Source organism: Salmo salar, chromosome ssa06 (assembly GCF_905237065.1).
Source record: "Salmo salar chromosome ssa06, Ssal_v3.1, whole genome shotgun sequence".
Classification (NCBI taxonomy): Eukaryota; Metazoa; Chordata; class Actinopteri; order Salmoniformes; family Salmonidae; genus Salmo; species Salmo salar.
The window spans coordinates 29,004,565-29,021,463 of NC_059447.1; the positions used below are offsets into that span (position 1 = coordinate 29,004,565).

General features: G+C 43.2%; 3 protein-coding genes across 4 annotated transcripts; 1 reads left to right on the forward strand and 2 right to left on the reverse strand.

Annotated features, from left to right (window-relative positions):
• Positions 1-68: 68 nt before the first annotated feature.
• On the reverse strand, positions 69-4,880 carry LOC106606900 (myosin regulatory light chain 2, skeletal muscle). The gene is made up of 7 exons (XM_014203362.2): positions 4,651-4,880; positions 3,834-3,932; positions 1,929-2,004; positions 1,576-1,680; positions 1,279-1,357; positions 1,124-1,172; positions 69-1,027 (listed from the first exon to the last, which is right to left on the reverse strand). The coding sequence occupies exons 1-7, from the start codon at positions 4,651-4,653 to the stop codon at positions 926-928; spliced, it is 513 nt and encodes a 170-aa protein (XP_014058837.1). The 5' UTR covers positions 4,654-4,880; the 3' UTR covers positions 69-925.
• Positions 4,881-8,842: 3,962 nt separating this feature from the next.
• On the reverse strand, positions 8,843-13,043 carry LOC106606876 (sesquipedalian-1). Its single transcript, XM_014203293.2, has 4 exons — positions 12,847-13,043; positions 12,483-12,591; positions 11,785-12,091; positions 8,843-11,675 (listed from the first exon to the last, which is right to left on the reverse strand). Exons 2-4 carry the CDS (start codon positions 12,561-12,563, stop codon positions 11,236-11,238), a joined length of 828 nt encoding a protein of 275 aa, XP_014058768.2. The 5' UTR covers positions 12,564-12,591; positions 12,847-13,043; the 3' UTR covers positions 8,843-11,235.
• A 787-nt stretch (positions 13,044-13,830) lies between these two features.
• On the forward strand, positions 13,831-16,758 carry LOC106606897 (CD2 antigen cytoplasmic tail-binding protein 2). 2 transcript variants are annotated; one of them, XM_014203358.2, is made up of 7 exons: positions 13,831-13,940; positions 14,443-14,518; positions 14,723-14,858; positions 15,165-15,322; positions 15,406-15,985; positions 16,105-16,190; positions 16,442-16,758. In XM_014203358.2, the coding sequence occupies exons 2-7, from the start codon at positions 14,444-14,446 to the stop codon at positions 16,550-16,552; spliced, it is 1,146 nt and encodes a 381-aa protein (XP_014058833.1). In that variant the 5' UTR covers positions 13,831-13,940; position 14,443; the 3' UTR covers positions 16,553-16,758. The 2 variants fall into 2 exon arrangements, with proteins under 2 accessions (XP_014058833.1, XP_014058834.1); XM_014203359.2 differs by having other exon boundaries at positions 13,888-14,187.
• The last annotated feature ends 141 nt before the right edge of the window (positions 16,759-16,899 follow it).

The following is a 16,899-nucleotide window of genomic DNA, read 5'->3' on the forward strand; positions in this document are numbered from 1 at the left end:
ACCCACACCAGCCCTGTTGTTTTTCAATCCCACTCTACCAGAACCACTCATGAACAGAGACACTAGTGTACAAAAGATAAGAGCTTTTATTCACAGTTAGTCCCTTTTATTCGTTACAGAGGAGTTTCTGGCAGACTAAAGCTAGTCCAGGTGCAGAAAACAAAGGAGCTTATAGAAAACAGGTAGAAGTAAAGGAGGAAAGGGAGGAGGGAAAGGAGGTGAAGACGAGTGTTTTCTTTGGGTCCTTTCTCTTCTCTCTAGCAGCCTTTCTCACTTGAGAAAAACGTAGCCGTCACTTTAAGGAGGCCATGTTTTTCTCTAGCCTCATTCCTTCTTAGAATATCTCCTATTTTCCCACCTTATCTACAGGAGATAACCTCTACAATATTTATAGAACGATATCCCTCTGTTTGGTTTATTTGCCCATCTGAGGGTTAAATTAAGGGGGAGTGAAAGGACTTCCAGGTCTAACCTCTGAGCTGTTGCAGCCGAGGCAAAGACTGGTGCTCCATTTCACCTTGGGGTTTACACATCCATACCACAGCAGTGGAATACGACTTGCTGTGTGCATTTCTTCTAACAGAGAGACTGGGGAAACAACCAATGATAGATAGGAGTAAGAGATGAAAAGGAGGAAGAGGGTTAAGGGAAGGGAAAGCGGGTGAGAAAGAGATGATGTTAAAAGATCATTTTTATTGAAAATAATCCCATATCCCCACGAACAAACATAGACAACCCATGAGCACCCGCTCTCACACAAATATCTTGAGTAGAGACGAGTCTTTTAGAGAATTTGTGTGAGTGAGAGACAGAGCACATGAGTACACATAAAGAGAAGGAAGGTATGAGAGAACAGAAGGAAGAAGAGAGGAGCAGGAAGGTAGAATGGCAAGGGAGGCTGTTTTCTTTTCTTATGTCTGTTTCATTACTCCTCCTTCTCCTCTCCGTGTGTGATGACGTAGCAGATTTGCTTGTAGTCTACGTTGCCGGCCACATCTGGGGGGAAGGCAGCCCACAGGTTCTTCATCTGAGGGGAGGAGAAGGAGGGTCAGCCACTCATCAAGTCAAGGGACAACGAGAGCTCATGATGATATTCAAACTGAATGATTAGAAATGTACTCACCTCCTCTGCAGAGAACCTGTCGCACTGAGTGGTCAGGAGCTCCTGAAGGCTAGAGAGAGAGGGAGACAAAGTCACAAACATTCATGAAGCTGTGGATTCTGTTATGGAGTGCACTCATTACTACAACTGTAAAATAAGGAAGGAAATATTCTCACAATTCCTTCTTGATGAAACCGGTAGCCTCGGGGTCCAGGACCTTGAAAGCACTAACGATGACATCCTCGGGATCAGCACCTGAGACACACAGAGCGTCAGTCAGGCATGTTACACTGACAGCAAGACACATGCAATGTCCTCAGATATGGGAGTGTACTTAGAAAGCCACTAACACTTTGAAGCGATTATAACCTGGTTATAACAAGTTAGACAGTGAGTCTAACAGAGTCAAACCAAGAAATGAGGAGATGTGCAACAGAAATAAAGCAAGCAAGTACAGTGAGTTATAGACCCACCCTTGAGCTTCTCTCCAAACATGGTGAGGAAGACGGTGAAGTTGATGGGGCCGCTGGCCTCCTTGACCATGGCTTCCAGCTCCTCATTCTTCACATTCAACTGGCCTACAGAGCAGGGTGGGAGTGGAGGTTAGCTAGCACCATTATCAATCTCTCTCTCTCTCTCTCTCTCTCTCTCTCTCTCTCTCTCTCTCACACACACACACACACACACACACACACAAACACATACACACATATACAGTACATATAGGACATTGTGGACATACTAAGGCACACTTTTAATAGAGACAAGTCAGTCACATAATATGTCCTCAGAATCTTAAAAGGTCTTAAATGTAACCCTTGCTCACCCATTGAGGCCAGCACGTCCCTCAAGTCATCCTTGCTGATGATACCGTCTCTGTTCTGGTCAATAATTGTGAAAGCCTGAGAAGGAGGGAGGGAAGAATTGAGGAGACAGATCATGTCTAGCATGACATGAACACCAGTCACCAGAGTCTGCCAAGTTGTCATCCCCAGTGTGACATGAAGGAGAGGGGGTTCAGTCCTGTGTGTAGTGGAACATGGAGGAGGGGGGGTTCAGTCCTGTGTGTAGTGGGACGTGGAGGAGGGGGGGTTCAGTCCTGTGTGTAGTGGGACATGGAGGAGGGGGGTTCGGTCCTGTGTGTAGTGGAACATGGAGGAGGGGGGGTTCAGTCCTGTGTGTAGTGGGACGTGGAGGAGGGGGGGTTGAGTCCTGTGGGTAGTGGGACGTGGAGGAGGGGGGGTTGAGTCCTGTGTGTAGTGGGACATGGAGGAGGGGGGTTCAGTCCTGTGGGTAGTGGGACGTGGAGGAGGGGGGGTTGAGTCTTGTGTGTAGTGGGACGTGGAGGAGGGGGGTTCAGTCCTGTGTGTAGTGGGACGTGGGTAGCATGTGCACTCCATACAACTTAGAGACACCTCTGTCAACTAGGGTCATTTAAGTGCCAGGTGCTGCCTATCTATGGCACAATGCTATGTAACCCTTGTTAGGCGAGACCTAAAAAGAACAGAAGAAGTTTAAATTCTTACACGTTCATTTAGGGAGAGCTCATTAAGTTACACCTGTTAAATCCTTCTTCCACTGTCCCAGCCTGTCTCTGGACCTCATCTCTTACGTCTATGAAACCCAAGAGGACCCCCATGGTTGATCTTGAACTTAAAAAAGCAGCTGGTAATCCATCTTCCTGACTCACACACATGCACACACACACACCCCATCATTGCAAAGTGTTAAGACTGTCCCAATGATGATGTCAGACATTCCCCAAGTGATACTTAAGAAGTCTGTATCACTTACAGCAGCAAGAATTCCCTCCGTCAAGTCTGTGCCCATATCCCTTGACAACACTTTTGAAAACACATACTATCATATACAATCTCCCACCTACTGCCAGATCCCTATTTCCTGACCTTATCCATCCTTCCATACACACAGTATCCTTCCCTACACTCCTTCCACTTTCTACCCTCCGTCTTTCATCTACATACCGTTCACCTCTCCAACCTTCCTCTCCTCATAAACAGGTACACTAACCTGCCTTCCAAACTCTAGACCTTATCAGAAGCTCAAGAAGGTGCCCCCCCAACCCCTTCTGTTCCCCTCGGTCGCCACCTGTTCTCCCCCTGTCCACCCCCCATCCCCCCCAGTGACCCCCCGTTTATCCCCTCCCCCCTCACTGCCCTTCCCCTCTCCTCTGTGTGCAGCGTGCCAGCCAGGGCCCAGTTGTCCTGCCATACTTAAACACGCAGCCCTCAGCAGCAGAGGACTTAAGATGAGAGGTTGAGTGACAGCTGAAGGCTCAGACGAGAGGGAGGCCTGGAGAGCTTCAAAAGGTTACAGAAACTTCAGAGCTTCACCTCATGACATTCATTGCTTTTTTAAGTTGGGAGAGAGGGGGACAGACAAAATAGCAACTGCGCTGAGAATTTACCAACCAGAGGCCAGCCCCCTAAATCTAATTTGGGGTACGCTCCTTGAAACAAGGAAAAACAGTACACCGTGATTGACTCATGATTATAACAGTATCAATTTAGCCGCTGTGCCTGTCTGTTTCAGTGTTAGCAACTATTTCAGGCACTCTACAGCATAATTAGGTTACAATGAAACTGAGTGGTGGCCAGACTAGAGTCACTCACTCTCAGCCCAGATAGGGAGTTGAAAGGAAATCTGTCCCATTGACATTTTAAGGTGTAAAAGTGATGAGGTGTTACATAGTGTGTTAAGAAATCCTCACCTCCTTGTACTCCTGGATCTGGCTCTGCTCAAACATGGAGAACACGTTGGAGGAACCGCCCTCTGCTGCTGCTCCCCTCCTCTTGGCCTTCTTGGGTGCCTGAAGGACAAACACATCAACTGCTTAACAATGGGACCTTCTAGGTCTGTTCATCCTGCAGCTGTAGCCCTCAGGAGGTCAATTAGTGACCTTTGACTTCAGTGTCAAGCTGTTCCTGGTCAGGGACAGGCGAGTGGATGTCTTTGTGTGTAGGTCCAGTACACTGTTCCGTCCGCCATCTAGCGTTACAGTCTTTCATCTGACTATCAGTGTGATGTGGGGTGAATATGTGTGGTCCACCATTAAATCCTGCCACTGTGTCTTAAATGTAGTTTAACATCCCTTAATACCTAGCTCTTGAAATGTTCTCAGAACACTTCAGGAACAATCTTTCTCTGGCTCAGGACAGAGGAGGATGTTTTTGAATGTGAATGTATTAAAACATGAATTATCCTCAGGTAGCTAACCTTTTACAGCATCTTTTATATAAATGTTGTTAATAAAGTGTTAACAAAATGTTTAGATCCTGTGAATGGTATTGTATATCCAGGAACAGCTTTACACAAAATGTCTAAAAATGGCACCACCCAAAAAAGTCCAAAGTACAGTTGAGTTTTAAAAAGTTGTTCCATCATTTATTTTTCAATCTAGCAAAAAAGCTTAAAATAGAAAAACAAGAAGATCTGGAAATGCTGTGTTATTCCTGGAGGTTCCCACCGACAGCACACAGAGTAGTGGACAGGTAAGCAGTCAGAAAGTGAGGACCGGTGTTACTCACCATCTCGAGACGGTATGTATGGAGGTTTGGATGGTCAACAAGAGAAGAGACTGATGTGAAGCCGCATTAAACCCCTATCCTCGGGGGCTTATATACCTCTGTAGACCGTGCTAACTTTAGCCACAGCCTCAAGTTTGGATTTGTAGAGGCAGAGAGAGGGAGAGAGGGAGAGAGAGGGAGGGATGAGTTTGAAGCAAAAGTTAAGCGACAGGCAGAATGAGGGACAAGCTATCCCCTTACAGGAGATCAGAAATAGACCCAGGAGTCTTGGAATGAAGGGAACCCGATACAACAGGGACCAGGCCATACGTTTAGTGTCCCACATGGACTAATATGGACATTCAGGACGTAAAAGGCTTGATGGACTGCTGGCTGGCTGGACACATCTTGGCACCGTCGCATCCCTCCATAGTCTCCATCACCATCACACTTCAGTGTGGCACATCAACCTATCATTGACTTTAGTTTTTCCATTACAATATTAAAGGCTTAAATAAACAAATTTTGTGCTCTCAGCGACTTGAAATGTCAATTTTTATGCATGTGCATGCATGGGTAGATATATTTCTCTGTCTACACTTTCTATATTCATATGTCCAGCGATTTCCACAGGCAATTGAAACGGCCTTCTCACATTTTGCATGGCACTGCACATAACTGCACTGTCCAGCATGCATGTGTAATGTCATGGACAGTGCAGACTCTATACTGCATCAATATTTTCAATATTTTGGGAACACTCTGGTACAGTGTTTGTGTATATTAGACCATGTTTATTGGTGTCGGTAGTGAGGTCTCCCATAATCCCCCTAGAGTCTAAGGGCCCGACCCTGGGTTTCTATTAGGCTAACATATGGAGTTGTTGTAAGATGGTTATACCAAGGACCGTTCGGCTATTTGATTTTGAATTTAAGGACCTCTGTAGTGGTATATATCTGAGTTAATAGCAAAAGGCCAAATTCAATGTTTCATTAAATAATAATAATAATAAAACAAATAATATTTATATTTTTTTATATATATATATATATACAGTATACAGTGCATTCGGAAAGTTTTCCCCCCTCGTCAATCTACACACAATACCCCATAATGACAAAGAGAATAACAAAAATTGTTGTTGAAATTTTAGCAAATGTATTAAAACATATTTTTTTAAATACCTTATAAGTATTCAGACCCTTTGCTATGAGACTCAAAATTGAGCTCAGGTGCATCCTGTTTCCATTGATCATCCTTGAGATGTTTCTACAACTTGATTGGAGTCCACCTGTGGTAAATTCAATTGATTGGACAAGATTTGGAAAGCCACACACCTGTCTATATAAGTTCCCACAGTTGACAGTGCATGTCAGAGCAAAAACCAAGCCATGAGGTTGAAGGCACTGTCCGTAGAGCTCAGAGACAGGACTGTGTAGAAGCACAGATCTGGGGAAGGGAACCAAAAAATTCTGCAGCATTGAAGGTCCCCAAGAACACAGTGGCCTCCTTTATTCTTAAAAAGAAGACGTTTGGAACCACCAAGACTCTTCCTAGAGCTGGCTGCCCGGCCAATGAGCAATCGGGGGAGAAGGGCCTTGGTCAGGGAGATGACCAAGAACCCGATGGTCCCTCTGACAGAGCTCCAGAGTTCCTCTGTGGAGATGGGAGAACCTTCCAGAAGGACAACCATCTCTGCAGCACTCCACCAATCAGGCCTTTATGGTAGAGTGGCCAGACGGAAGCCACTGCTCAGTAAAAGACACATGACAGCCCGCTTGGAGTTTGCCAAAAGGCACCTAAAGGACTCTCAGACCATGAGAAACAAGATTCTCTGGTCTAATGAAACCAAGATTGAACTCTTCGGCCTGAATGCCAAGCGTCACGTCTGGAGGAAAGACCAAGACTACACAGGAGTGGCTTCGGGACAAGACTCTGAATTTCCTTGAATGGCCCAGACAGAGCCCGGACTTAAACCCAATCAAACATCTCTGGAGAGACCTGAAAATAGCTGTTTAGTGACACTCGCCATCCAACCTGACAGAGCTTGAGAGGATCTGCAGAGAAGAATGGGAAACTCCATTCTCTACAGGTGTGCCAAGCTTGTTGGGTCATACCCAAGAAGACTCAAAGCTGTAATCGCTGTCAAAGGTGCTTCAACAAAGTACTGAGTAAGGGTCAGAATACTTAAGTAAATGTTATATTTCAGTTTTTTATTTGGTATACATTTTCAAACATTTCTAAGAATCGTTTTTTTCTTTTTCATTATGGGGTGTTGTGTGTAGATTGATGAGGATATAATTTAAAAATATATATATTTTAGAGTAAGGCTGTAATGTAACAGAATGTGAAAAAAGTCAAGGGGTCTGAAAACTTTCTGAATGCACTGTATATACAGTACCAGTCAGGAGTTTGGACACACCTACTCATTCCAGTGTTATTCTTTATTTTTACTATTTTCTACATTGTAGAATAATAGTGAAGACATCAACACTATGAAATAACACATATGGAATCATGTAGTAACCAAAAAAGTCTTAAACAAATCAAAATATATTTGTGATTCTTCAAAGTAGCCACCCTTTGCCTTGATGACAGTTTTGCACGCTCTTGGCATTATATATATATAATTATGTAGAAAAAAAGGAAAAACCCTTGAATGAGTAGGTGTGTCCAAACTTTTGACTGGTTATATATACTGTATCACAGTTGGTTGGTGGCACCTTAATTGGGGAGGACGGGCTTGTGGTAATGGCTGTAGCGGATTTAATGGAATGGTATCTAACGCATGGTTTCCATGTGTTTGATGCCCTTCCACTCGTGCTGTTCCAGCCATTATTATGAGCCATCCAACCTTCAGCAGCCTCCTGTGTAATGTGTGTATATATACAGTATTTTATTATTTGATGGAACATTGAATTTGGCCTTTCATTATTAGCCCATAGAAACGCATTGAATAACATATTAATACATGGCAAAAAAAGGAAGCATGTTTTAAAGTGTCTGTCCTATATCTGAGAGATACAAGAAAGCTCAGGAAATTACTTTCAAACAAGTCTTGTTAGGTTTGTGGGTGTCGTAGAGCCAAACAACGATTTGTAGGTGTTCATGAGAGTCACAGCTTTCGATGGTGGGGTAATATTAATTGGATGCTACAGACATTTTTGCAAGAAGACTGACAAACACCGCTGTGGCTCCGCCACTTTCCACTGCAGATGCAGAAGGCCAACATCGGCGAATGCGATGGATTGGAGACGCAGCCCATCCCAAAACAATTCAGATATCTCAAGCTTAACAGACATTTTTATGGGGATTTTTTTTATTTTGCTATTTTGATTAGTACAAGGGTCCCATTAAGAGGTTTTACCATCAGTATCAGGAGTGCTAAAGAAACTATACTCCCTAAAACCAACCTCAGGTTGTTAACCTTTGCCAAAAACCCAAGAAACGTCAGGCACTGTTAACTTCTGACCAATGCCCTTTTTCCTCCTAGGTTTTTATTAGGGATCCTACTTTAGTGACCCCCCCCCCCACACACACACACACACACACATTTTTGTATTGCTATCTTTGTGGTGACCAAAGAATTGATTCCCATCCTAAATCCTATTTACCCTAACCTTGAACCTAACCATAACCTTAACTTTATCACTAAACCCCTAACCTTAAACCTATATCAAACCATAACTCCTAACCTTAATTGTAACCCTAACCCCAATTGTAACCCTAACCCAAAACCTAACCCGTAAGCCTAAAATAGCATTTTTCCTTGTGGACTCAGAAGGATAGTTAACAAAAACACACACACAGCTCTCTCTCCCTCCTCAAGTGCTCCACTCCTAATGCCATGTTGGAGGGGATCACAGGGAGGGGGACTGAGGGTGCAGGAGGAGCTCTTAGGAGAATATATATGAGGGACAGCTGAGAAAGACCAAAATAGCAAAGGAAGCTTGTCTGCCCCCCCACACACTCATCATCAATTGTAAAACTGTCCATCCATAGTTCATCCACTAATCTAGTTGTTTTTATATATTCCAGTCTGGTGTCTTTTATTTTTTTATTTGAATCAACTTAAACCCAAAGTGCCGCCAGACAGGTGAGAAGCTTCCCCAGTCTCGGGAGACTATGGTAGGGCCTGTAACCTGCCGTCGGTTGTCTGTGTTGTTCTATGACCTCTGATCTGCCTTGTTATTACCATGGTAAAGTAAAGTCATTTTTAATTATCCTTTAGTTTATTTAACCAGGGAAGTTACATTCAAGGATGCTTGGTCATATGGTGTACCATACATTATCTATACACAGTTCCGTAACAGGACCCCATACTTCCTTATATAGAGTGCACATAGCCTACTTTATTATAAGACAGGTTACTAGGGGTGTTCAATGTCGGTCCTGGAGGGCCAAAATACTTCTGGCTTTCATCCTCTCCTTCTAATAAGGGACTAATTCAGACTTGGGACACCAGGTGAGTGCGATTAACTACCAGGTAGAAACAAAGTGTTTCGGGCCTCCAGGACCGGAATTGAACATCCCTGGGTTACACCTTATGGCTTGTTTATATCCTGTCACAGTGTGAGGAGGTGTTAATATACAGATGTATGTGCTTTGTGTAAGGTGACACACTTCCACGCTCCCCTGGACAAATCTATCACATTCTAGATTATTGGTATGTATTTCTGGTATGTGGTGAAGCCAAAGTCTCATCTTTGAGACGCACATAGAAAACTACTTTCACACTTCAACTTAAAAGGTTAAAGTTTCAACTTTTAGTTGACACTCTTACCCAGAGCAGATATGGATGCAAGCCTTGCTCAAGGGCACATTCACAGATTTTTCACCTAGTCAGCTCAGGGATTCGAACCAGCAACCTTTGGGTTATTGGCCCAATTCTCTTTACTGCTAGAATACCTTCCACCGTGTGAACTTCAATTTGATCTGTTGATCTGATATTCTTAAATATGTAACTTGTTTATTTTACCACTGGTGTCTCACTAGTGTACATTATATTAATCCTCATATATCCTTATCTCAGAACCCAGATCCAAATCTCACATCTGTCATGAGAGACTACATTGGTCCTGTTAATATTAGCTCACTTTTCATCTCTTGGTTTTTCAACTGAATGTGTTACATGTTGGCTGGTGGATGGATGTCCCATCAGGGCAATACCAGAGAGGGCTCTTTGTTACTAATATCTCTCTCTATAACAATATTATGATTGAATTAAACTAAGTCTTGTCACACTTTTTAATCGGTGGACATTAATGGTTTAATTCACAGCTAGTGTTTGTAGTACCCTCTGGTGGTACAGCAACCTTTGTGCGCAATAAAGTTGCTTAAAAATAATGGATACATTTAACATGAAGGATATACACCTAATTATATAGTGCTGCACTGTAACTTATTATTTTGTTAAACAGGGATGTGAAGCCTTTACTTGACAGTGTGTAACAACACATCAATATATATGATGTATAACACATCACAAGGATGTTTTTACGTTTGACATTTTAGTCATTCAGCAGACGCTCTTATCCAGAGCTACATTCATCTTAAGAGAGCAAGGTGGGACAACCACATATCACAGGCATATAAAGTACATATTTCCTCAATAACATAGCTATCAGTAGAAGCAGAGCTAGAAGGGGGGGTCAAGCACTGATGAAGTGTTGCTGTGTTGTTGTTTTTTGGGGGGTGGGGGGGGGGTCGAGGTGAGGATACTGTTTATTTAAGTTACTGTTTAAGAGGTAGGGTTTCAGATGTTTGTGGAAAATGGGCAGGGACTCTGCTGTCCGAGCTTCAGGGGGAAGCTGGTTCCACCACTGTGGTGCCAGGACAGAGAAGAGCTTGGACAGGGCTGCCCTCCTGTAGGGGTGGGAGGGCCATGAGACCTGAGGTGGCAGAGCGGAGTGCTAGGGTTGGGGTGTAGTTTTTGAGCATAGTCTGAAGGTAGAGAGGGGCAGTTTATCTTGCTATTCTGTAGGTAAGCACCATGGTCTTGTAGTGGATGCGAGCTTCGACTGGAAGCTCTTTGCTTCAATATTGCATAACTACCCTGATTGCTGACAGAAAGTTAAGCTTCACACTCACCATCAATATTACCTGGAAAATATACCAGTGATTTTAAGGATAATTTACAAACAGTAACAGACAAACCAGTAGGAGTGCCAGTACTCTGAAATAAGAAAGTGACTATCATTTGAGGAACTAGAGTGTTTAAGAGGAACCAGTCACCTGTGTATACACCATGAGCTGATTATAGTCCTATAACCTAACGTAGCAGGCGCAAAAGAAACACCCCAGCAGAGTTCCCACATCAGGGCTGTATCCCTGAGAACCGGATGCATCCGGCTGTTTGAAACACCACTAAGGGTGATAGTCCTATGAGTTTGATGATGAGTCTCTGCTTTGTGACAAGACATTTTGAGGGTCATCATCAACCTCATAGGACTATAATCCCATCATGACGTATACACAGGTGACGAGTTCTTCTTTAATGCTCTAGTTCCTCAAATTATAAAGTCACTTTCTTATTTCAGATTACTGGCATTCACACCAAAGTCCTCATCAAAATAACCAGAGTGGTGACTGTCTGATCTCTGTGGGTCAGTGTTCACTCAGGTCAATGAGATCCTCCTCAAGGTGCTCCTCTTCCTCCTGCCTCCTCCTCAGCCAATCAGCTCTCAGCTGCATCACCTCCTCTCCATAGTAATCATGTAGCTTGGTGAAATCCTCTAGAGGATCAAAGTCCACTTGTGGCCATTCCCCATATGGTGGTGCTGGTCCATTTATCGGTGTGACATGTGCGTTTCTCTTGGGCCAATGCTTAGGGGACCTCTTACTGATCACGTTGCTGGGGATTGGAGGGGCTTGTAATACATTACTGGCACTGTGGCTTCCCCCTTCTCTCCTCACTGGTCCTGGCATGAGGAAGGAGGAGGAGCATGAGTTCAGGTAAGTCATGGATTGGGTAAGGCACATTGAGCCTGGACCAGTCACAGTGGTTCGTTGATGGGATTCAGCAGGGCCAGCTTGGCGTTTAGCTTCTGCTTAGTGACAAAAAAAATACAGGTTGAGAGGCAGGAAAGGAACACATATTTTTGAAGCATGAATACAACAATACACACACACACCACACTTTCTCCACACACTCACCTTTGTACTGCTTCCCCAGGTCTCTGACCAGCAGTGAAAGGTAGCAGTGGCTGGCTATGAGCAGGGCTTTGACCCAGCTCTCCTGGCCCAGCTGGTCCTCAGCAGCAAGCCTGTATGTTTTCAGCCCTGAACCTCTGAACACCATGGAGAAGACAAACAATCCTCCCTCAGACTCACAGCGCTGGACAGCACAGCCCTCTAGGACAATAACCCCCAGCAGGTGTCGATCTGCTGGACGCTCCTGGTAGAACAGCAGATTGGCTTTCAGGACAAACCAGCGCCTCTGGTAGGAGGAGGTCCTCTCTTTCTGATGAGGTATGTGTAAGAGGAGGATGCCAGGGTGGTGGGGTGAAAGATGGAGAAAGGGAGTAAGTTACAATATTTTTGATGAAGGGAAGTTGTAAAGAGTGAGAATAGATACAGAGATAAATACAGAGATAATTTTACCCAAATGAGTGCCATTATACAAGCCCTCCATTTCAATGTTCTATTTATGTCAGTGATATATCAATGGGGGGGGGGGGGGGGTGACATTGATGATAATAAAGTAGCTTCAAATATCAAATATCAGTTGAGACATAATTATTATTAGGCAGGGAAACGCAAAAGGCCAAGAGGAGACTGTGTTATAACAGAATCTCACAGCATATTGATCATGTAATTTGTCTCTTGCTTGTGTCTGTCAAGTTTTACAATACCTTTTTGTAGAGATATCCTTCTTTATCTATCGGTGAGGTGCAGGACAGGTAATGGGTTAAAATCTTCTCATGGATCTTCATTACAACGTTCTCCAACAAAGAGAGGATCCTTTAGAGGATGAAAGGCATCCTTGATAATATCAATCCAGCACCAGTAGTACAGACACATAACATTTGAGCCTTGTTTGTCTGTCATAATACCTCCTTTCTTTTTCAACAGTAAAGCAACATTGCCAGTAACCAGTTACCATCATCCTGTATTCAACTAGTCCATTCTTTATGACAATGATCTTAAATCTACACACAATTTCCATCTCTATCTCTTGCCAGTCTAGCAGAGGAGTAATGTGTCATCCAAGCTTACCTCTCAGGGTTACTCTCTATCCATCCAATTGTATATGTTTTAGATTTTCTGCCATAAACCTTCACTTGTTCCTCTCAGTCTAATTCCCACAGTAGTTTGTGTTCACCGCAACACATCTAGAATAAGACAATGTTTAAATATAAAGTTTCAGGTTACGAACACAGGTCCTCCCCTGGGTACTAGAGGACAAGTGTTGAAATATAAATAGCTCAACCCACTTCCTGGAAACAAAACCCTGACACACAATATTCTCTCTCCCCTCTACGCTTAATAAGTCCACACCTACTACCCAGATAGTATACATTGAGGGGGTGTTCTTCCTCACTTCCCTGTTCTTTGTAAAATGTTAAGTTAATGATGTGTGATGCTTTAGAAAAAAGTCTTACTATATCAAATTGTATTAAATGTGTTATTGAAGTTGATTAAATGTTCCTTACTTCCTCTGGTGATTGATTCATAACCAAAAATGAATCCTGTCATTAAGGCCAAGTTGGACCCTATAGCACCACTACATTAACATGAGTGGTAATGAGGGCCAGAGCCACATAAACAGAGCTTTATCATTGCAGTTTTACCTATTGAAGGTTTTTATGCATTTTAATGAACAATAAAAACATTAAGCATTTTTATGAACAATAAAAACAAAAAAGGACTAGAGAACAATGAGAGTTATTTGACCCCGACCAAGGGAAAACTTGTGCTGGCACTGAAATCATAGAGGCCCAAAGATGATAAAAAGACTATGATGCTTACCTGAACATGGTAACAACACAAGGCTCCTAAGAAAAGGATTAGCCTTTTGCTAATTTAGCCTTCAATAAATTGGTCTCTAGAGGCAAATACCCCCCCAAATACCCATGAAATGGCCTTGCATGGAGATAGATACGTTACATAACATTTAAACACTTCGAAACTAACACACTCTGAATACACCCCGTTCTGGTGCTGAACGTTTTGAATTGTTTAGAGAACTTTTTGAGACCATAACACCTCTTGAACACGCCGCAGAACGGTACGCGTCAGGTTCGACATCACTTCCTGTTTAGTTGAATGGCGCTTGCAGACTTTTCGTATCGATAGCTTGTACTAGCGAGGTAGTTTTTGTTTTCCTTAGCGATCTGCATTTAGATACATGTTGTATTTTTAATTATCCTTATCCATCCTCAGATGCATGCAAGGTGTTGTGATGCTAGCTAACTTACGCCCCCTTAACGTTACTTACTAACTCTGCACGTGTCGTTGTACCTGCTAGTACTGTAACGTTAGTCAGCTAGCAAAACAAAACTAATTTAGCTACCTATAGCTGTAGTAGTCACACTATTGTGGAGATAATCTTATCACGTAAGTTAACGTCACGTGGAATAGTGTAGTCGCTTAAATATTGATAACATACTTATTCAAAAGCTTCCGTAAATGGTTAGCTAACTAACGTTAGTTAGCTCGCTAACGTTACTAGTTAACGTTAGCTAGCGCAGTAGTTAGCTAACGTTAGCGAAGAAGATTGCTTCCATTTGATTCATTATAGTACAGCAATATATAGACATGTATACTACAAACATGTACATTTAGATTTGTTTTCTCTTCTGTCATCAACAGCATGTCAAAAAGGAAAGTCACGTTTGGGGACGGCGATGGTGGAGAGTTGTTGGATGAGGACGTTCCAAAGAAAAAGGTGCTGCCACAAACACTTGTTCTCAGATCTTAAGTATAGTGCTACATAATTTTTTAACATCATAGTTGGACATAAGAATTACATCTGACCAACACAAATATGTTTTTTGATGTAAGAGTCTTTCAATTACTTGTGTTAGCGAGAGGTATTTGTGGGATTTCTATACTGACCAGTTTGCTTTGTTCTCACCTGGGATCTCGCCAGTTATGTGAGGACGTGGTTGGGCCGGGCTCCAGGTTCAAGGGAAAACATTCTCTGGACAGTGACGAGGAGGACGAGGAAGAAGATGATGGAGATAAGAGCAGCAAATACAACATATTGGCCAGTGACGATGTGGAAGGTTTGTCTTACCAATTTGATTGTCTTCATAACTGAGATCTGGCCCTCCAGTTATTTAAAGGTAGACTGTCATTGCCACAAGCAGCACCGCAGATATTGTGATGAGTGAGACGCAAGTCTTCTCTCACACAGTCACACACAGTATGTGCACGGGTTCGCCTTACCCATTACAACATGGTAGCCACAGGACCAAATCAGCGGAGAAGTTGAGCGTTGCACTTTAACACTCTTAGCTGTTGATCCGCTATGCTGTTTAGTTTTTGCATCTGTCATATCGCTGAGTCTAAAAGTGCATGTTTTGTTTTAGGTCAGGAGGGGGCAACAATTGACTGTGATGAGGGAGTTCCCATCACACCCTTTAATCTGGATGAGGAGATGCAAGAAGGGCACTTTGACTCTGAAGGAAACTACTACGTCAAAAAGGATGAGGAGATCAGGGACAACTGGCTTGACAACATTGACTGGGTAACTGTCTTTAGTTATTTGATTAGTTGTTCACTGCAGAAATGTCACACACAGTTCAGTAATGTATTTATCTCGCTCTTTAGGTGAAAATAAGAGAGCAACCTACTAAACGAAAGAAGAAAGGTCTGGCAGCCAAGAGGAGGAGGAGAGTGGGGGATGAAGATGAGGCAGAAGAAGAGAAACAGCGAGAGGAGAAGCAGGCAGACGGTGACGAAGAGGAAGACATGGAAGAAGAAAAGGAGCCAGTTGAGGACCCCCTGGCATCCTACAGCCAGCATCAGCTCACAGAGGCTGTGTTGGAGCTGCTATTACCTGGGGAGACTGTTGCCGCAGGGCTTCGCCGGCTTGGAGGCCTAGGTGGGCGTAAGAAGGGAAAGCAGAGGGAAGAGAACGGGAAAGCAGAAGAAACAAATAGGGATACCGAAAAACTGGACAGGCTCACGGCACTGGCAGACAGACTGGTTGGGAGTGGGGTGTTTGAAATATACCAGCAGACGTATGAAAAACTGGCCTACACACTGAAAGGGAAGAGCCAGCAGCAATCAGTGGGGAGGAGTAAAAATGGGGAGGAGGAAGAAGATGAGCTTGACATGTTTGCAGACAAAATTGACGAGAAGCACGGTGTCAAAGCTCCGGACAAAGAGGATCAGGATGATGAGACGGGTTAGTGAGAGTAAATTGGTTTGCGGTCAGCTGGTTCCAAACCATTTACACTACTATTACAGGTGCAATTTTTGTTGACTTTTGAGATGTATGTGTAAACATATTTTGTTTGTCTTAAGTGAGTGATGAGGTGATGTGGGAGTATAAATGGGACACAGAGGAGAATTCTGAACTCTACGGCCCCTTCAGCAGTCAGCAGATGCAGGTTTGAATTGTCTCTCTATTTTCTATTACAGTATAATGGACAATAAATGAAGGGCAGTAGTATCTGCACTTCTGCTCTAGTAACTGTCCTAGGGGTAGGAACATCAACAGTACCTGCCATTCTGCTACTGGTCTGTTTTTCTGGTGGTCACACAGTTTATTTTCCTTCTTCCCTTATGATCCTGTACCTGGTTATACTGGATTAGGCCAGGCCGGTTCTGTCCACTAATCCCTATTTTCTGTCTCTTTCAGGGCTGGGTGGATGAGGGCTATTTCAAAGATGGTGTTTACTGCAGGAGGATTGAACAGGGAAGCGCTCAGTTCTACAATTCCAAGAGACTAGACTTTGATCTTTACACATGACCATGATCAGTTCTTGACTAATAATGTTATGTATTATGTTTCATGTGGACCCCAGGAAGAGTAGCTGCTGCGTTTGCAGTCGCTAATGGGGACCCTAATAAATACCAATGATAGTCTCACTCGCTCACACACATTCAAATTCTCTGTTATCTGATCTCTTAATGTATGTAGCCTTCCTGTTTTAAAATAAACAAATTGGTATTTTATATTGTCTATTTCTTGTCTGCTGCTAAGCCTACAAGCAAGGTCTTGAAACATTGCTAAATCATTTTACTAAATATTTTTTGAGTTTCTATATAGTGCACAGTGTTACAACATTGGTTTTAAGAGCAGTTAGACAAATTTGC

Coding starts and splice junctions, on each gene's coding strand:
- LOC106606897 (XM_014203358.2), top strand. CDS start 14,444: ATGTCAAAAAGGAAAGTCACGTTTGGGGACGGCGATGGTGGAGAGTTG. Junction 14,519..14,722: donor AGGACGTTCCAAAGAAAAAG/GTGCTGCCACAA, acceptor GGATCTCGCCAG/TTATGTGAGGACGTGGTTGG. Junction 14,859..15,164: donor GGCCAGTGACGATGTGGAAG/GTTTGTCTTACC, acceptor GTTTTGTTTTAG/GTCAGGAGGGGGCAACAATT.
- LOC106606876 (XM_014203293.2), bottom strand. CDS start 12,563: ATGAAGATCCATGAGAAGATTTTAACCCATTACCTGTCCTGCACCTCA. Junction 12,092..12,482: donor AAGGATATCTCTACAAAAAG/GTATTGTAAAAC, acceptor ATACCTCATCAG/AAAGAGAGGACCTCCTCCTA. Junction 11,676..11,784: donor CCTGGGGAAGCAGTACAAAG/GTGAGTGTGTGG, acceptor GTCACTAAGCAG/AAGCTAAACGCCAAGCTGGC.
- LOC106606900 (XM_014203362.2), bottom strand. Junction 2,005..3,833: donor AGATCCAGGAGTACAAGGAG/GTGAGGATTTCT, acceptor CCTCCTTCTCAG/GCTTTCACAATTATTGACCA. Junction 1,173..1,278: donor GGTTTCATCAAGAAGGAATT/GTGAGAATATTT, acceptor CTCTCTCTCTAG/CCTTCAGGAGCTCCTGACCA.